Below are 22,193 nucleotides of genomic sequence, written 5' to 3' on the forward strand. Positions count from 1 at the left end.
GATGCTAAATTGTTTATTCTATTTACTTTGTTTTGTATTCTTATTTATATATATATATTGCTTATTGTAGTTTCATTGTCAAGACCTGCAAGTAAGCATTTTGTTGGAAGATAAATACCATATGTTTCCCGTACGACTAATAAAACTTGAAACGTGTGTGTGTGTGTGTGTGTGTGTGTGTGTGTGTGTATCTACATTTGAAAGTGACTTGCATTAAGGGGGCTTGCTATGTACAGCCCCCAGCAGTGTGTTTAGTTGTGTTGTATTATCAACACAGTGAATACTTCCAAGGTCTCTGGCAGGTTAGAGAGCCCAGCCCTGTTGTGCCTGTCTGGGCTAGTCCCTCCACCCTGGTGCTTACCTGAGGAATTCTGCCTCTTCAGACCCTTTTATATATCCATTAATACCAGGCCAATAGGCTCCATGCTCATACAAAAGGGAAGTGTATACACACCTTATCCCTTCTCCTCCACCCTCACCTCTTTTGGTGGAATATAATAAGTTGTCTATGAGCCAAGGTTTTAGGTCTTTGTACCCTCCTGGGCTTATTGCTTTGGGTCTTTAGGTTTCAGTACCCGCCTGAAGTCTCCTTTCCTCCCAGCAGAACGTTTGGGCTGTGGCCCAAAATCGCACCCTAATCCCTATATAGTACTGTACATTATTGTTGACATTCGCACACAGACTTTTACACTCATCATTTCCTGCTGCTCTGTTCTTTATTTTACTTATACTATTATCTATCCTGATGCCTGGTCACTTTACCCTGCCTTCATGTACATATCTACCTCAAATACCTTATTATTATTATCTATCCTGATGCCTAGTCACTTTACCCTGCCTTCATGTACATATCTACCTCAAATACCTTATTATTATTATTATTATTATCTATCCTGTAACCTAGTCACTTTACCCTGCCTTCATGTACATATCTACCTCAAATACCTTATTATTATTATCTATCCTGATGTCTAGTTACTTTACCCTGCCTTCATGTACATATCTACCTCAAATACCTTATTATTATTATCTATCCTGATACCTAGTTACTTTACCCTGCCTTCATGTACATATCTACCTCAAATACCTTATTATTATCTATCCTGATGCCTAGACACTTTACCCTGCCTTCATGTACATATCTACCTCAAATACCTTATTATTATTATCTATCCTGATACCTAGTTACTTTACCCTGCCTTCATGTACATATCTACCTCAAATACCTTATTATTATCTATCCTGATGCCTAGTTACTTTACCCTGCCTTCATGTACATATCTACCTCAAATACCTTATTATTATTATCTATCCTGATACCTAGTCACTTTACCCTGCCTTCATGTACATATCTACCTCAAATACCTTATTATTATCTATCCTGATGCCTAGTCACTTTACCCTGCCTTCATGTACATATCTACCTCAACAACCTCTGTACCTCTGAACATTGATCTGGTACTCCCTGTATATATCTCCACATTGATTTGGTACATCCTGTATATAGCTCCACATTGATTTGGTACATCCTGTATATAGCTCCACATTGATCTGGTACTCCCTGTATGTAGCTCCACATTGATCTGGTACTGGTACTCCCTGTATATAGCTCCAGATTGATTTGGTACATCCTGTATATAGCTCCACATTGATCTGGTACTCCCTGTATGTAGCTCCACATTGATCTGGTACTGGTACTCCCTGTATATAGCTCCACATTGATCTGGTACTTCCTGTATATAGCTCCACATTGATCTGGTACTGGTACTCCCTGTATATAGCTCCACATTGATCTGGTACTTCCTGTATATAGCTCCACATTGATCTGGTACTGGTACTCCCTGTATATAGCGCCACATTGATCTGGCACTTCCTGTATATAGCTGCACATTGATCTGGCGTTTCCTGTATATAGCTGCACATTGATCTGGTACTTCCTGTATATAGCTCCACATTGATCTGGTACTTCCTGTATATAGCTCCACATTGATCTGGCACTTCCTGTATATAGCTCCACATTGATCTGGCACTTCCTGTATATAGCTCCACATTGATCTGGCACTTCCTGTATATAGCTCCACATTGATCTGGCACTTCCTGTATATAGCTCCACATTGATCTGGTACTGGTACTCCCTGTATATAACTCCACATTGATCTGGTACTTCCTGTATATAGCTCCACATTGATCTGGTACTGGTACTCCCTGTATATAGCGCCACATTGATCTGGCACTTCCTGTATATAGCTGCACATTGATCTGGTACTTCCTGTATATAGCTCCACATTGATCTGGTACTTCCTGTATATAGCTCCACATTGATCTGGTACTTCCTGTATATAGCTCCACATTGATCTGGCACTTCCTGTATATAGCTCCACATTGATCTGGTACTGGTACTTCCTGTATATAGCTCCACATTGATTTGGTACTCCCTGTATATAGCTCCACATTGATCTGGTACTTCCTGTATATAGTTCCACATTGATCTGGTACTGGTACTTCCTGTATATAGCTCCACATTGATCTGGTACTGGTACTTCCTGTATATAGCTCCACATTGACCTGGTACTTCCTGTATATAGCTCCACATTGACCTGGTACTTCCTGTATATAGCTCCACATTGATTTGGTACTGGTACTCCCTGTATATAGCGCCACATTGATCTGGCACTTCCTGTATATAGCTGCACATTGATCTGGTACTTCCTGTATATAGCTCCACATTGATCTGGTACTTCCTGTATATAGCTCCACATTGATCTGGTACTTCCTGTATATAGCTCCACATTGATCTGGCACTTCCTGTATATAGCTCCACATTGATCTGGCACTTCCTGTATATAGCTCCACATTGATCTGGCACTTCCTGTATATAGCTCCACATTGACCTGGTACTTCCTGTATATAGCTCCACATTGACCTGGTACTTCCTGTATATAGCTCCACATTGACCTGGTACTTCCTGTATATAGCTCCACATTGACCTGGTACTTCCTGTATATAGCTCCACATTGACCTGGTACTTCCTGTATATAGCTCCACATTGATCTGGTACTTCCTGAATATAGCTCCGTTCATGTGTATTTTATTCATCTAGTGTTACTATTTTAAAACTCTGAATTTTAGGGAAGTACTCGTAAGCAAGCATTTCAGGCTAAATTCTACACCAGTTGTATTTGGTTTATGGGACAAATACAATTTCATTTGATTTCTATGTCAAAAGTAGTGCACTATATAGGGAATAGGGCTCTGGTCTAAAGTAGTGCACTATATAGGGAATGGGATGCCATTTGGGACATAGCCTTGCTTTGGTAGCAGCTGGGCTGGAATGGCTGGCAGCACACAGAGGTCAGGAGCCAGTGTGTGTGTGCGTCTGCGTGTGTATAGAGTGGTTGTGTAAACAGGGATAGTAGATGATTGCGTTATAAACGCGGCCCCACCCTGTCCTGCTGGCTAGGTGTGATATATAGAGGAGGAGGACACAGCTGTATTCTGTAGCCTCAGGGATCGAAGTCGGCTTGGCATGCAGGCAGGAAGTACTAGGTGTGCTCTGTAGCCGCAGGGATCGAAGTGGGCTTGGCAGGCAGGCAGGAAGTACTAGGTGTGTTCTGGAGGTGCTGTAGAGAGCACGGTGAAGACAGGACATGAGAAAAAATAAAAGCAGGAATAACCAAAAGGGAAGGATGGGGATTGTGAATGACCCACTGACAAGTCTCTATTCTTCTAACCACTGTCCTGTTCAGAATGCTACTGGGAAGGACCCAACAGGCTACCATTGATGCCCTGAGTGACAGAAGTGGAGAGAGAGAAGAGAGGGAGATGAGAGAGGGAGAGGAGGGATAGGACAGAGAGGGAGAGAAGAGAAAGGGAGAGGAGAGAGAGGGAGGGAGAAGAGAGAGAGGGAGAGGCCGTTGAAGTGTATTTGGCAGGAAGTACTGTTGCATAAGGTGTGTTCCAGAGGTCTCACTTGGCTTACAACAGAACATTAGAACAAATAAAATCAGGACAAATGGTGACTCAGCAATATTAAAAGCATGACCAACATTCAGGATGGGGAATGACTCAACTCGTCTAACTATTCTCTGTCAATGTAACACACAGAGGGAGGAAGCAGAGGACAGAGAGGGAGCAGCAGAGGACAGAGAGGGAGCAGCAGAGGACAGAGAGGGAGCAGCAGAGGACAGAGAGGGAGCAGCAGAGGACAGAGAGGGAGCAGCAGAGGACAGAGAGGGAGCAGCAGAGGACAGAGAGGGAGCAGCAGAGGACAGAGAGGGAGCAGCAGAGGACAGAGAGGGAGCAGCAGAGGACAGAGAGGGAGCAGCAGAGGACAGAGGAGGAGCAGAGGGTATAGATGGGAGAAGAGGGTATAGATGGGAGAGAGGGAGCAGAGGGGAGAGAGGGAGCAGAGGGGTTAAATGGTAGAGAAGGAACAGAAGGGAGAAAGGGAGCAGATTCCTCTGAATTTTAATGGAATGAGAGAAGCTATACAGGCTTATTTAGTTTCCAAAGTGTGTTTTGATAAATATGATTCTGTATGATAGGCATATAACGAAAACTGAAAGGCATTGTGTGGTTGCACTGTAGATAACCCATCAAAAGTTGTCAATACCAGGTTGTGTTCCAATTTTCACTGGTCAAATGTAATGCATTACTAATCATTCAATGAGGCAGATGTCAGAATGCACTAGTAGTGATGGGGGGGGTTGAAGTCAGGCGCAGGAGACCAAATGTGCATAGTAGAACGTTTATTTTCCCGAGTCCAAAAAATACCATACCCAGGCAGGGAACAAGGAAAACAAACCAGACAAAAAGTCCACCTCAACAGAGTCGGGACACAGCCCAGAATGAACGTCCTTCCACATAATGCACAAGGAAAAACAAAACAATCCAAAAACCCCACGACAGGAAACGCCAAACAATTCCGCACAAAACCTCAACCTAGAATGCCAGACTAAATACCCCCACTAACAAACTCAACTCAAAACAGGTGTAACACAAGACCGACAAAACCAAACGAAAATGAAAAGAGGATCGGTGGCAGCTAGTCGGCCGGCGACGACGACCGCCGAGCGCCGCCCGAACGGGGAGAGGAGCCACCTTCAGTAGACGTTGTGACAATAACAAAACCCTTTGATATTGCCTACCACTTTAATAACTTTTTTGTTGACAAGATTAAAAAAACGTAGGCATGTCATGCAAACAATAACCGCTGAGCCTTCATATTCATGTGGGGAAAAAAGACCAAATCATGAAAAACAAGCGCTGTAGTTTTCTGTTCCACAAAGTGGGTGTGGAAATTGATGTAAAAAATGATTGTTATCTATAAATAAGGACAAGTCACCTGGTTCCCGACATCCTGGATGGTGAATTACTGAGGTTGGTAGCAGAATACATTGTGACTTCTGTTTACCACATCTTTAATCTAAGCCTAGAAGTTGGAGTGTGCCCTCAGGCCTGGAGTGTGCCCTCAGGCCTGGAGTGTGCCCTCAGGCCTGGAGTGCGCCCTCAGGCCTGGAGTTAATGGTTCAAACAGCAGACCAATTCAGCCTGTTACCGGTGCTTAACAAACTGTTGGGGGAAAAAAAAGAGTGTTCGACCAAATGTTTAAATTTTTTTATTTAACCTTTATTTAACTAGGAAAGTTAGAGAGACACCACAACACTACATAAGGAGAGACCTAAGACAACAACATAGCAAGGCAGCAACACAACATGACAACACAGCATGGTAGAAACACAACATGGTAGCAGCACAACATGGTAGAAGCACAACATGGCAGCAATACAACATGGCAGCAACACAACATGGCAGCAACACAACATGACAACAACATGGTAGCAACACAACATGGCAGAAACACAACATGACAACAACATGGGAGCAACACAACATGGTAGCAGCACAACATGGCAGAAACACAACATGACAACACAACATGGTAGCATCACAACATGACAATAACATGGGAGCAACACAACATGGTAGCAGAACAACATGGTAGAAACACAACATGGTAGCAGAACAATATAACAACATGGTAGCAACACAACATGGTAGAAGCACAACATGGTAGCAGCACAACATGGTAGAAACACAATATAACAACACAACATGGTAGCAGCACAACATGGTAGAAACACAACATGGTAGAAGCACAACATGGTAGAAACACAACATGGTAGCAGCACAACATGGCAGAAACACAACATGGTAGAAGTACAATATAACAACAACATGGTAGCAACACAACATGGCAGAAAAACAACATGGTAAAGGCACAATATAACAACAAAATGGTAGAAGCACAACATGGTAGCAGCACAACATGGTAGAAACACAACATGGTAGCAGCACAACATGGTAGAAGCATATATATATATACAAAAGTATGTGGACACCCCTTCAAATGAGTGGTTTCGGCTATTTCAGCCACAACCATTGAGCGCACAGCCATGCAATCTCCATAGACAAACATTGACAGTAAAATGACCCGTACTGAAGAGCTCAGTGACTTTCAACCTGGCACTGTCATAGGATGCCACCTTTCCAACAAGTCAGTTCGTCAAACTTCTGCCCTGCTAGAGCTGCCCAGGTCAAATGTAAGTGTTGTTATTGTGAAGTGCCAAGTGTCGGCTGGAGTGGTGTAAAGCTCACCGCCATTGGACTCTGGAGCAGTGGAAACGCGTTCTCTGGAGTGATGAATCACGCTTCACCATCTGGCAGTCCGATGGACGAATCTGGGTTTGGCGGATGCCAGAAGAAAACTACCTGCCCCAATGTATAGTGCCAACTGTAAAGTTTGGTGGAGGAGGAATAATGGTCTGGGGCTGTTTCTCATGGTTCGGGCCCCTTTAGTTCCAGTGAAGGGAAATCTTAACACTACAGCATACAATGACATAGACGATTCTGTACTTCCAACTTTGTGGCAACAGTTTGGGGAAGGCTCCTTCCTGTTTCAGCATGACAATGCCCCCATGCACAAAGCGAGGTCCATACAGAAATGGTTTGTCGAGATCTGTGTGGAAGAACTTGACTGGCCTGTTCAGAACCCTGACCTCAACCCCATCGAACACCTTTGGGATGAATTGGAACGCCGACTGCGAGCCAGTCTTAATCGCCCAACATTAGTGCCTGCAGTATGCGAATTGCAGTTGGTCTAAGGTGTCGGGTAAGGTGGAGGTGATATGATCCTTGACTAGTCTCTCAAAGCACTTCACGATGACAGAAGTGAGTGCTACGGGGCGATTGTCATTTAGTTCAGTTACCTTTGCTTTCTTGGGAACAGGAATAATGGTGGCCATCGTAGAAGCATGTGGGGACAGCAGACTGGGATAGAGAGAGATTAAATATGTCTGTAAACACTCCAGCCAGCTGGTCTGCCATGCTCTGAGGACGTGGCTAGGGATGGCGTCTGGGCTGGTAGCCTTGCCAGGATTAACACACTAAAATGTTTTACTCACGTCGGCCATGGAGAACGAGAACAATCCTCAGGAGCGGCCCGTGTCGGCCGCACCGTGTTGTCCTCAAAGCGGGCGAAGAAAGTGTTTAGCTTGTCCGGGAGCAAGACGTCGGTTTCCTCAACGTTGCTGGTTTTCCCTTTTTAATCCGTGATTGTCTGGAGTCCCTGCCACATACATCTCTTCAATCAGTGTGGATGAAGGGGAGGAGACAGGTAAAAAAAAATATATATTAAGCCTTGTGTATCAAGAATTGTCCACCACCCAAAAGACATCCAGCCATCTTGACACAACTGTGGGAAGCACTGGAAATCAACATTTCCTTATAGAGTCGATGTCCTGACGAATTGAGGCTGTTCTGAGGGCAAACGGGGATGAAACTCAATAATAGGAAGGTGTTCTTAATGTTTGGTATACTCAGTGTATAGTATATATTATATAAATAGTGTTTTAGTCAAAGGCTTATAAATGTATGGAACAACAGAAGTTAGGTGGAAATATGACCTTGGTACCCTAGACTTTCACATCCATACGGTCCAGGCATGAAGACTGTCCAGGCAGGAAGACTGTCCATTCAGATAGTATCCTAGTCTATCACATCCATACTGTCCAGGCAGGAAGACTGTCCAGGCAGGAAGACTGTCCATTCAGATAGTATCCTAGTCAATCACATCCATACTGTCCAGGCAGGAAGACTGTCCATTCAGATAGTATCCTAGTCTATCCCACCATACTGTCCAGGCAGGAAGACTGTCCAGGCAGGAAGACTGTCCAGGCAGGAAGACTGTCCCAGATGGGTTTTTCAACATGATAATACTGTTCCGTAATAGACCTATGATGAGACCCAGCTTCCTGTGTATTTCTGAGAAGAGAGGGAAACGTATTTAGAATGCTGTTGTTGCACGGAAACATCACATTTTGGTTTGAATTACTGAAGGACAAGGTTACATACAGGTTACATACAGGTTACATACATGTTAAATACAGGTTACATACAGGTTACATATATACAGGTTACATACATACATGTTATTTACAGGTTACATACATACAGGTTACATACATACAGGTTACATACATACAGGTTACATACATACAGGTTATATACAGGTTACATACATACAGGTTACATACATACAGGTTACATACATACAGGTTACAGACAGGTTATATACATACAGGTTACATACAGGTTACATACATACAGGTTACATACAGGCTATATACATACAGGTTACATACAGGTTATATACATACAGGTTACATACATACAGGTTACATACATACAGGTTACATACATACATACAGGTTACATACAGATTATATACAGGTTATATACAGGTTATATACAGGTTATATACATACAGGTTACATACATACAGGTTACATACATACAGGTTACATACATACAGGTTACATACATACAGGTTACATACATACAGGTTATATACAGGTTACATACATACAGGTTATATACAGGTTACATACATACAGGTTACATACAGGTTATATACATACAGGCTATATACATACAGGTTATATACATACAGGTTATATACATACAGGTTATATACATACAGGTTATATACATACAGGTTATATACATACAGGTTACATACAGGTTACATACAGGTTACATACTTACATAAAGGTTACATATATAAAGGTTATATACAGGTTACATACAGGTTACACACAGGTTACCTACAGGTTACACACAGGTTACATACATACAGGTTACATACATGTTACACACAGGTTACATACAAGTTACATACATACAGGTTACATGCATACATACATACATACAGGTTACACACAGGTTACACACAGGTTACATTTACATTTAAGTCATTTAGCAGACGCTCTTATCCAGAGCGACTTACAAATTGGTGGATTCACCTTATGATATCCAGTGGAACAACCACTTTACAATAGTGCATCTAAATCTTTTAAGGGGGGGGGGGCTTAGAAGGATTACTTTATCCTATCCTAGGTATTCCTTAAAGAGGTGGGGTTTCAGGTGTCTCCGGAAGGTGGTGATTGACTCCGCTGTCCTGGCGTCGTGAGGGAGCGTGTTCCACCATTGGGGTGCCAGAGCAGCGAACAGTTTTGACTGGGCTGAGCGGGAACTGTGCTTCCTCAGAGGTAGGGAGGTGAGCAGGCCAGAGGTGGATGAACGCAGTGCCCTTGTTTGGGTCTAGGGCCTGATCAGAGCCTGAAGGTACGGAGGTGCCGTTCCCCTCACAGCTCCGTAGGCAAGCACCATGGTCTTGTAGCGGATGCGAGCTTCAACAGGAAGCCAGTGGAGAGAGCGGAGGAGCGGGGTGACGTGAGAGAACTTGGGAAGGTTGAACACCAGACGGGCTGCGGCGTTCTGGATGAGTTGTAGGGGTTTAATGGCACAGGCAGGGAGCCCAGCCAACAGCGAGTTGCAGTAATCCAGACGGGAGATGACAAGTGCCTGGATTAGGACCTGCGCCGCTTCCTGTGTGAGGCAGGGTCGTACTCTGCGAATGTTGTAGAGCATGAACCTACAGGATCGGGTCACCGCCTTGATGTTAGTAGAGAACGACAGGGTGTTGTCCAGGGTCACGCCAAGGTTCTTAGCACTCTGGGAGGAGGACACAATGGAGTTGTCAACCGTGATGGCGAGATCATGGAACGGGCAGTCCTTCCCCGGGAGGAAGAGCAGCTCCGTCTTGCCGAGGTTCAGCTTGAGGTGGTGATCCGTCATCCACACTGATATGTCTGCCAGACATGCAGAGATGCGATTCGCCACCTGGTTATCAGAAGGGGGAAAGGAGAAGATGAATTGTGTGTCGTCTGCATAGCAATGATAGGAGAGACCATGTGAGGATATGACAGAGCCAAGTGACTTGGTGTATAGCGAGAATAGGAGAGGGCCTAGAACAGAGCCCTGGGGAACACCAGTGGTGAGAGCACGTGGTGCGGAGACAGATTCTCGCCACGCCACCTGGTAGGAGCGACCTGTCAGGTAGGACGCAATCCAAGCGTGGGCCGTGCCGGAGATGCCCAACTCGGAGAGGGTGGAGAGGAGGATCTGATGGTTCACCGTATCAAAGGCAGCAAATAGGTCTAGGAGGATGAGAGCAGAGGAGAGAGAGTTAGCTTTAGCAGCGCGGAGAGCCTCCGTGACACAGAGAAGAGCAGTCTCAGTTGAATGACCAGTCTTGAAACCTGACTGATTTGGATCAAGAAGGTCATTCTGAGAGAGATAGCAGGAGAGCTGGCCAAGGACGGCACGTTCAAGAGTTTTGGAGAGAAAAGAAAGAAGGGATACTGGTCTGTAGTTGTTGACTTCGGAGGGATCGAGTGTAGGTTTTTTCAGAAGGGGTGCAACTCTCGCTCTCTTGAAGACGGAAGGGACGTAGCCAGCGGTCAAGGATGAGTTGATGAGTGAGGTGAGGTAAGGGAGAAGGTCTCCGGAAATGGTCTGGAGAAGAGAGGAAGGGATAGGGTCAAGCGGGCAGGTTGTTGGGCGGCCGGCCGTCACAAGACGCGAGATTTCATCTGGAGAGAGAGGGGAGAAAGAGGTCAAAGCACAGGGTAGGGCAGTGTGAGCAGGACCAGCGGTGTCGTTTGACTTAGCAAACGAGGATCGGATGTCGTCAACCTTCTTTTCAAAATGGTTGACGAAGTCATCCACAGAGAGGGGGGGGGGGAGGAGGATTCAGGAGGGAGGAGAAGGTGGCAAAGAGCTTCCTAGGGTTAGAGGCAGATGTTTGGAATTTAGAGTGGTAGAAAGTGGCTTTAGCAGCAGAGACAGAAGAGGAAAATGTAGAGAGGAGGGAGTGAAAGGATGCCAGGTCCGCAGGGAGGCGAGTTTTCCTCCATTTCCGCTCGGCTGCCCGGAACCCTGTTCTGTGAGCTCGCAATGAGTCGTCGAGCCACGGAGCAGGAGGGGAGGACCGAGCCGGCCTGGAGGATAGGGGACATAGAGAGTCAAAGGATGCAGAAAGGGAGGAGAGGAGGGTTGAGGAGGCAGAATCAGGAGATAGGTTGGAGAAGGTTTGAGCAGAGGGAAGAGATGATAGGATGGAAGAGGAGAGAGTAGCGGGAGAGAGAGAGCGAAGGTTGGGACGGCACAATACCATCCGAGTAGGGGCAGAGTGAGAAGTGTTGGATGAGAGCGAGAGGGAAAAGGATACAAGGTAGTGGTCGGAGACTTGGAGGGGAGTTGCAATGAGATTAGTGGACGAACAGCATCTAGTAAAGATGAGGTCAAGCGTATTGCCTGCCTTCTGAGTAGGGGGGGAAGGTGAGAGGGTGAGGTCAAAAGAGGAGAGGAGTGGAAAGAAGGAGGCAGAGAGGAATGAGTCAAAGGTAGACGTGGGAGGTTAAAGTCACCCAGAACTGTGAGAGGTGAGCCATCCTCAGGAAAGGAACTTATCAAGACGTCAAGCTCATTGATGAACTCTCCAAGGGAACCTGGAGGGCGATAAATGATAAGGATGTTAAGCTTGAAAGGGCTGGTAACTGTGACAGCATGGAATTCAAATGAGGAGATAGACAGATGGGTCAGGGGAGAAAGAGAGAATGTCCACTTGGGAGAGATGAGGATTCCAGTGCCACCACCCCGCTGGCCAGATGCTCTCGGGGTATGTGAGAACACGTGGGCAGACGAGGAGAGAGCAGTAGGAGTAGTAGTGTTATCTGTGGTAATCCATGTTTCCGTCAGTGCCAAGAAGTCGAGGTGCTGGAGGGTAGCATAGGCTGAGATGAACTCTGCCTTGTTGGCCGCAGACCGGCAGTTCCAGAGGCTGCCGGAGACCTGGAACTCCACGTGGGTCGTGCGCGCTGGGAACACCAGGTTAGAGTGGCAGCGGCCACGCGGGGGACGAAAATATCTGGCTAGCTAACCTCGATAATTACTCCAAACTACACAATTATCAAACTATGACAAAGTCAACTAACACTGCACTAGTCAAATCGTTCCGTTGTAATGTATTAGTTTCTACAGTGCTGCTAGTCAGTAAAGGTTGGCTAGCTAGCAGTGGGTTTGATGATGACTAGGTGTGTTGACTAAGTCTGGAGTCTGGACAACGGCGTCGCGTCGCGGCTGGCTAGCTAACCTCGATAATTACTCTAAACTACACAATTATCTTAGATACAAAGACAGCAAAGACAGCTATGTAGCTAGCTAGCACTACACTAATCAAGTCGTTCCAGGTTACACACAGGTTATATACATACAGGTTATATACATACAGGTTATACACAGGTTATATACAGGTTACATACATTCAGGTTATATACAGGTTACATATATACAGGTTACATATATTCAGGTTACATTCAGGTTACATTCAGGTTGCATATATACAGGTTACATTCAGGTTACATATATACAGGTTACATATATACAGGTTATATACAGGTTACATATATACAGGTTACATATATACAGGTTACATATATACAGGTTATATACAGGTTACATATATTCAGGTTACATACAGATTACATACAGGTTACATACATTCAGGTTACATACAGGTTACATTCAAGTTACATACATTCAGGTTACATACATTCAGGTTACATACATTCAGGTTACATACAGGTTACATTCAAGTTACATACAGGTTACATAGATACAGGTTACATATATAGAGGTTACATTCAGGTTACATACATTCAGGTTACATACATTCAGGTTACATACATACAGGTTACATATATACAGGTTACATATATACAGGTTACATATATTCAGGTTACATACAGGTTACATACAGGTTACATACAGGTTATATACAGGTTACATTCATTCAGGTTACATACAGGTTACATTCAAGTTACATACATTCAGGTTACATACATTCAGGTTACATACATTCAGGTTACATACAGGTTACATACAGGTTATATACAGGTTACATACATTCAGGTTACATACAGGTTACATTCAAGTTACATACAGGTTACATAGATACAGGTTACATATATAGAGGTTACATTCAGGTTACATACATTCAGGTTACATACATTCAGGTTACATACATTCAGGTTACATACATTCAGGTTACATACATACAGGTTACATACATACAGGTTACATATATACAGGTTACATATATACAGGTTACATACATTCAGGTTACATACAGGTTATATACAGGTTACATTTACATTTACATTTTTACATTTACATTTAAGTCATTTAGCAGACGCTCTTATCCAGAGCGACTTACAAATTGGTGCATTCACCTTATGATATCCAGTGGAACAACCACTTTACAATAGTGCATCTAAATCTTTTAAGGGGGGGTTAGAAGGATTACTTTATCCTATCCTAGGTATTCCTTAAAGAGGTGGGGTTTCAGGTGTCTCCAGAAGGTGGTGACTGACTCCGCTGTCCTGGCGTCGTGAGGGAGCTTGTTCCACCATTGGGGTGCCAGAGCAGCGAACAGTTTTGACTGGGCTGAGCGGGAACTGTGCTTCCTCAGAGGTAGGGGGGCCAGCAGGCCAGAGGTGGATGAACGCAGTGCCCTTGTTTGGGTGTAGGGCCTGATCAGAGCCTGAAGGTATGGAGGTGCCGTTCCCTTCACAGCTCCGTAGGCAATCACCATGGTCTTGTAGCGGATGCGAGCTTCAACTGGAAGCCAGTGGAGAGAGCGGAGGAGCGGGGTGACGTGAGAGAACTTGGGAAGGTTGAACACCAGACGGGCTGCGGCGTTCTGGATGAGTTGTAGGGGTTTAATGGCACAGGCAGGGAGCCCAGCCAACAGCGAGTTGCAGTAATCCAGACGGGAGATGACAAGTGCCTGGATTAGGACCTGCGCCGCTTCCTGTGTGAGGCAGGGTCGTACTCTGCAAATGTTGTAGAGCATGAACCTACAGGATCGGGTCACTGCCTTGATGTTAGTGGAGAATGACAGGGTGTTGTCCAGGATCACGCCAAGGTTCTTAGCACTCTGGGAGGAGGACACAAGGGAGTTGTCAACCGTGATGGCGAGATCATGGAACGGGCAGTCCTTCCCCGGGAGGAAGAGCAGCTCCATCTTGCCGAGGTTTAGCTTGAGCTGGTGATCTGTCATCCACACTGATATGTCTGACAGACATGCAGAGATGCGATTCGCCGCCTGGTTATCAGAAGGGGGAAAGGAGAAGATTAATTGTGTGTCGTCTGCATAGCAATGATAGGAAAGACCATGTGAAGATATGACAGAGCCAAGTGACTTGGTGTATAGCGAGAATAGGAGAGGGCCTAGAACAGAGCCCTGGGGGACACCAGTGGTGAGAGCGCATGGTGCGGAGACAGATTCTCGCCACGCCACCTGGTAGGAGCGACCTGTCAGGTAGGACGCAATCCAAGCGTGAGCCGCGCCGAAGATGCCCAACTCGGAGAGGGTGGAGAGGAGGATCTGATGTTTCACAGTATCAAAGGCAGCAGATAGGTCTAGAAGGATGAGAGCAGAGGAGAGAGAGTTAGCTTTAGCAGTGCGGAGAGCCTCCGTGACACAGAGAAGAGCAGTCTCAGTTGAATGCCCAGTCTTGAAACCTGACTGATTAGGATCAAGAAGGTCATTCTGAGAGAGATAGCAGGAGAGCTGGCCAAGGACGGCACGTTCAAGAGTTTTTGAGAGAAAAGAAAGAAGGGATACTGGTCTGTAGTTGTTGACATCGGAGGGATCGAGTGTAGGTTTTTTCAGAAGGGGTGCAACTCTCGCTCTCTTGAAGACGGAAGGGACGTAGCCAGCGGTCAAGGATGAGTTGATGAGCGAGGTGAGGAAGGGGAGAAGGTCTCCGGAAATGGTCTGGAGAAGAGAGGAGGGGATAGGGTCAAGTGGGCAGGTTGTTGGGCGGCCGGCCGTCACAAGACGCGAGACATACATTACATACAGGTTATATACAGGTTACATACATTCAGGTTATATACAGGTTACATATATACAGGTTACATATATACAGGTTACATATATACAGGTTACATTCAGGTTACATTTAGGTTACATTTAGGTTACATTCATTCAGGTTACATATATACAGGTTACATATATACAGGTTACATATATACAGGTTACATATATACAGGTTACATACAGGTTATATACAGGTTACATACAGGTTACATATATACAGGTTACATATATACAGGTTACATACAGGTTATATACAGGTTACAATATACAGGTTACATATATACAGGTTACATTCAGGTTACATACAGGTTACATACAGGTTACATACATTCAGGTTACATACAGGTTACATTCAAGTTACATAGATACAGGTTACATATATACAGGTTATATACAGGTTGGTTACATACATACAGGTTACATACATACAGGTTACACACATACAGGTTACATACATACAGGTTACATATATACAGGTTACATATATACAGGTTACATTCAAGTTACATTCAGGTTACATACAGGTTACATACATTCAAGTTACATACAGGTTACATTCAAGTTACATTGATACAGGTTACATATATACAGGTTACATTCAGGTTATATACAGGTTACATACATACAGGTTACATACATACAGGTTACATATATACAGGTTACATATATACAGGTTACATATATTCAGGTTACATATATACAGGTTACATTCAGGTTATATACAGGTTACATACATTCAGGTTACATACATTCAGGTTACATACAGGTTACATACAGGTTACATACAGGTTATATACCATCCTACCACAGACTGTCGTTCTGTTTCTCTGTGTGTTTTCAGGAGAGAAGGAGAGGGTGTGACTGTCGTTCTGTTTCTCTGTGTGTTTTCAGGAGAGAAGAAGAGGGTGTGACTGTCGTTCTGTTTCTCTGTGTGTTTTCAGGAGAGAAGGAGAGGGTGTGACTGTCGTTCTGTTTCTCTGTGTGTTTTCAGGAGACAAGGAGATGGTGTGACTGTCGTTCTGTTTCTCTGTGTTTTCAGGAGAGAAGGAGAGGGTGTGACTGTCGTTCTGTTTCTCTGTGTGTTTCAGGAGAGAAGGAGGGGGTGTGGCTGTCGTTCTGTTTCTCTGTGTGTTTCAGGAGAGAAGGAGAGGGTGTGACTGTCGTTCTGTTTCTCTGTGTGTTTTCAGGAGAGAAGGAGAGGGTGTGCGTGTGTTCTGGAACCGGCTAAGGGAACCCTCATTCTCGTCTCGGTGGAACCCATTCGCTACAGACTACCCATTCAACACCTTTACCTATCACCCTGTCAGGAACATAGACCACCGGTTCACTGCTCTCTGTGAGGTGAGTTTTGTTGAGTGTCCCATTCTACCACCCTACCCTCCTACCCCCTACCATTCTACCAACCTACCATTATACCACCCTACCATCCTACCTCCTTACCATTCTACCATCCTACCACCCTACCATCTTACACCCTACCACCCTAATACTCTATACACTACCATCCTACCACCCTACCATCCTACCAACCTAATACTCTACACCCTACCATGCTACCATCTTACACCCTACCACCCTACCATCCTACCATCCTACACCCTACCACCCTAATACTCTATACCCTACCACCCTACCACCCTAACATCCTACCACCCTAATACTCTACACCCTACCACCCTACCATCTTACCATCCTACCACCCTAATACTCTACATCCTACCACCCTACCATCCTACACCCTAATACTCTACACCCTACCATCCTACCATCTAACACCCTACCACCCTAATACTCTACACCCTACCACCCTACCATCCTACACCCTACACCCCTACCACCCTGATACTCTACACCCTACCACCCTACCATCTTACACCCTACCACCCTAATACTCTACACCCTACCATCTTACACCCTACCACCCTAATACTCTACACCCTACCATCCTTCCATCCTACACCCTACCATCCTACACCCTACCACCCTACACCCTACCACCCTAATACTCTACACCCTACCATCCTACCACCGTACCACCCTACCACCGTACCACCCTACAACCCTACACCCTACCATCCTACCACCGTACCACTCTACCATCCTACCATCTTACCCCCTACCACCCTAATACTCTACACCCTACCATCCTACCATTCTACCATCTTATACCCTACCACCCTACCATCCTACCACCCTGCCATCTTACACCCTACCACCCTACCATCCTACTATCCTAATACTCTACACCCTACCACCCTAATACTCTACACCCTAAAACCCTACCATCCTACTGTCTTACACCCTACCACCCTAATACTCTACACCCTACCACCCTACCATCCTACACCCTACCACCCTAATACTCTACACCCTAAAACTCTACCATCCTACCATCTTACACCCTACCATCCTAATACTCTATACCCTACCACCCTACCATCCTACACCCTACCACCCTAATACTCTACACTCTACCATCCTACCATCCTACCATCTTACACCCTACCACCCTACCACCCTGCCAACCTACCATCTTACACCCTACCACCCTACCATCCTAATACTCTACACCCTACCACCCTACCACCCTAATACTCTACACCCTACCACCCTGCCATGCTACCATCTTACACCCTGCCATCCTACCATCTTACACCCTACCATCCTAATACTCTACACCCTACCACCGTACCACCGTACCACCCTACCATCCTACCACCGTACCACCCTACACCCTACCACCCTACACCCTACCATCCTACCACCCTACCATCCTACCATCCTACCATCTTACACCCTACCACCCTGGCAACCTACCATCTAACACCCTACCACCCTACCATCCTAATACTCTACACCCTATCATCCTACCACCCTAATACTCTACACCCTACCACCCTGCCATCCTACCATCTTACACCCTACCATCCTAATACTCTACACCCTACCATCCTAATACTCTACACCGTACCACCCTACCACCGTACCACCCTACCATCCTACCATCCTACACCCTACCACCCTAATACTCTACACCCTACCATCCTACCATCTTACACCCTACCACCCGACCACCCTGCCATCCTACTATCCTAATACTCTACACCCTACCACCCTAATACTCTACACCCTAAAACCCTACCATCCTACCATCTTACACCCTACCACCCTAATACTCTACAGCCTACCACCCTACCATCCTACCAAACTACCACCCTACCACCCTAATACTCTACACCCTAAAACCCTACCATCCTACCATCTTACACCCTACCATCCTAATACTCTACACTCTACCACCCTACCATCCTACACCCTACCACCCTAATACTCTACACGCTACCACCCTACCATTTACACCCTACCACCCTACCACCCTGCCATCCTACCATCTTACACCCTACCACCCTACCATCCTAATACTCTACACCCTACCACCCTACCATCCTACACCCTACCACCCTAATACTCTACATCCTACCACCCTACCACCCTGCCACCTACCATCTTACACCCTACCACCCTACCATCGTAATACTCTACAACCTACCACCCTGCCATCCTACCATCCTACCACCCTAATACTCTACACCCTACACCCCTACCATCCTAATACTCTACACCCTACCCTCCTATCATCCTACCACCCTACCATCTTACACCCTACCCTCCTACCATCCTACCACCCTAATACTCTATACACTACCTTCCTACCACCCTACCATCTTACCATCCTACCACCCTAATGCTCTACACCCTACCACCCTACCATCTTACACCCTACCACCCTACCATCCTACCATCCTACACCCTAATACTCTATACACTACCCTCCTACCACCCTACCACCCTAATGCTCTACACCCTACCAATCTACCACCCTTCCACCCTACCAAACTACCTCCCTACTACCCTAATACTCTACACCCTACCACCCTACCATCCTACCACCCTACCATCCTACCACCCTAATACTCTACACCCTACCACCCTACCACCCTACCACCCTACACCCTACCATCCTACCACCCTACCATCCTACCATCTTACACCCTACCACCCTAATACTCTACACCCTACCATCCTACTTTCTTACACCCTACCACCCTACCACCCTGCCATCCTACTATCCTAATACTCTACACCCTACCACCCTCAAACCCTACCATCCTACCATCGTACACCCTACCACCCTAATACTCTACAGCCTACCACCCTACCATCCTACCAAACTTCACCCTACCACCCTAACACTCTACACCCTAAAACCCTACCATCTTACCATCTTACACCCTACCATCCTAATACTCTATACCCTACCACCCTACCATCCTACACCCTACCACCCTAATACTCTTCACCCTACCACCCTACCATCCTACCATCTTACACCCTACCACCCTACCATCTTACACCCTACCACCCTACCATCCTAATACTCTGCACCCTACCATCCTACACCCTACCACCCTAATACTCTACACCCTACTACCCTGCCATCCTACCATGTTAAACCCTACCATCCTAATACTCTACACCCTACCACCCTACCACCCTAATACTCTACACCCTACCACCCTACCACCCTGCCATCCTACCATCTTTTACCCTACCACCCTACCATCGTAATACTCTGCACCCTACCACCCTGCCATCCCACCATCCTACCACCCTAATACTCTACACCCTACAGCCCTACCATCCTAATACTCTACACCCTACCCTCCTATCACCCTACCACCCTACCATCCTACCATCCTACCACCCTATCATCTTACACCCTACCTTCCTACCACCCTACCACCCTACCATCCTACCACCCTAATACTCTACACCCTACCCTCCTACCACCCTACCATTATACCACCCTACCATCTTACATCCTACCATCCTACCACCCTACCACCCTAATACTCTATGCACTACCCTCCTACCACCCTACCATCTTACCATCCTACCACCCTAATGCTCTACACCCTACCACCCTACCATCTTACACCCTACCACCCTACCATCCTACCATCCTACACCCTAATACTCTATACACTACCCTCCTACCACCCTACCATCTTACCATCCTACCACCCTAATGCTCTACACCCTACCACCCTACCACCCTACCATCCTACACCCTACCACCCTACCAAACTACCTCCCTACTACCCTAATACTCTACACCCTACCACCCTACCATCCTACCACCCTAATACTCTACACCCTACCCCCTACCATCCTACCACCCTACCTTCCTACCATCCTACCACCCTACCCTCCTACCATCCTACCACCCTACCATCCTACCACTCTACACCCGACCATTCAAATCAAATCTAATTTTATTGGTCACATACTCATATTTACCAGATGTTATTGCGGGTGTAACGAAATGCTTGTGTTCCTGGCTCAACAGTGCAGTAATATCTAACAATTCACAACAATACACACAAATCTAAAGTAAAAGAATTGAATTAAGAAATATATAAATATTAGGATGAGTAATGTCGGAGTGGTATTGACTAAAATACAGTAGAATGGAATACAGTATATACATATGAGATGAGTAAAGCATTATGTTAACAATATTAAAGTGAATAGTGTTCCATTATGATTCCATGTCTATGTTTATAGGGCAGCAGCCTCTAAGGTGCAGGGTTGCGTAACCAGCTGGAAGCCGGCTAGTGATGGCTATTTAACAGTCTGATGGCCTTGAGATAGAAGATATTTTTCAGTTGGGCAGACCGCACCACCCCCTGGAGAGACTGTACCAGCAGGGGCGAAAATCTGATATCCACTTTGGAGGGGACAATTACATGAAATTTTCTCAAGAGCAATTCCTGAGGGGGACACCAAAAGTAGTGCTGTAACACATAGCCTACATTGTAATATGGCAAATGTATATTGAGGAACCAAAGAAATAAGGTGTTTGCCGTACTCCTAACTACCGGTACCCAAAACTACACAACTAATCACAACAGCAATACCATTGCCTTTAACAAATCTTAGTTCAGTCACCAGTTTAAGTTGAGAGTGGGGGTATCCATGGCATTTTCCAATTATGTTCCTATTTTACAAGTCAAAAAAATTGAGAACCTTTCATAATGTTGCCAAACAAAGACTCAACAAACTTACCTGAGACTCCCTGTCTCTGCCAGTCTGTCCCTGCATATCTGTACCCAACTCTGCTGTCTGTGTGCCATCTGTTGCCTGCTCTGCCTAATGACATCATTGTGAAACATTTCCATTAGAATTTAATTTCTTTCTTATGAACATTTTATCAACTAGTCTTAGAGATATTAGGCTACTAGGGTTCTTACTATGCGTTTTGGTGTATTGAAAAATACTCTGATGTCCGTCTTTTATTTTTCTGCCATTTTTCTACCTGGCTGGCTACACACACAGTGTGTAGGTTATTTACAGTAGGAGATGGGCTTCTATCATATTCAATCATTCTATATGGGCTTCGATCTAAAAGGTAGCTAGCAAATGTGAAACGGATTAAAATGACAAGAGTTGACAGCTGTATGAGTTCACCATTTACACAACATATGCTGCAACCTTTTGTAATTTTAATAGTTTGTTTCATATTGGCTGGCTTCCAACAATAGCTGAATTTGCAAAGCTAGCGAGCACCAATTCAGTTTCAGTGGTGTTTGCTATAATCTTTGCTACCCGGGTTAAATAAAGGTGAAATTAAATAAATAAAAGTTCCCTTGCGACAATTTAGCTTTTGCAACGAGACCATTAAATATATTTAAGACAATGGTAGATGAGAGTGTAGTTCTGTTCAGTTTGGACTTCAGTTTATCGCTAACCTTATCACAGGGACTTTGAAGCACTAACTTAC

The 22,193-nt window shown here is 45.3% G+C and overlaps 1 protein-coding gene across 2 annotated transcripts in view; it reads left to right on the forward strand.

Moving 5' to 3' along the window:
- The window catches only part of tprgl (Tumor protein p63-regulated gene 1-like protein), a 56,904-nt gene that overhangs the window by 32,692 nt on the left and 2,019 nt on the right, over positions 1–22,193 (forward strand). For both annotated transcript variants that reach the window (XM_045687199.1, NM_001173777.1), the window contains exon 5: positions 16,537–16,690. In XM_045687199.1, the coding sequence (XP_045543155.1) occupies positions 16,537–16,690 (154 nt within the window). The remainder of the gene's footprint in view (positions 1–16,536; positions 16,691–22,193) is intronic.

The sequence above is a fragment of the Salmo salar genome, chromosome ssa10 (genome assembly GCF_905237065.1).
Source record: "Salmo salar chromosome ssa10, Ssal_v3.1, whole genome shotgun sequence".
Classification (NCBI taxonomy): Eukaryota; Metazoa; Chordata; class Actinopteri; order Salmoniformes; family Salmonidae; genus Salmo; species Salmo salar.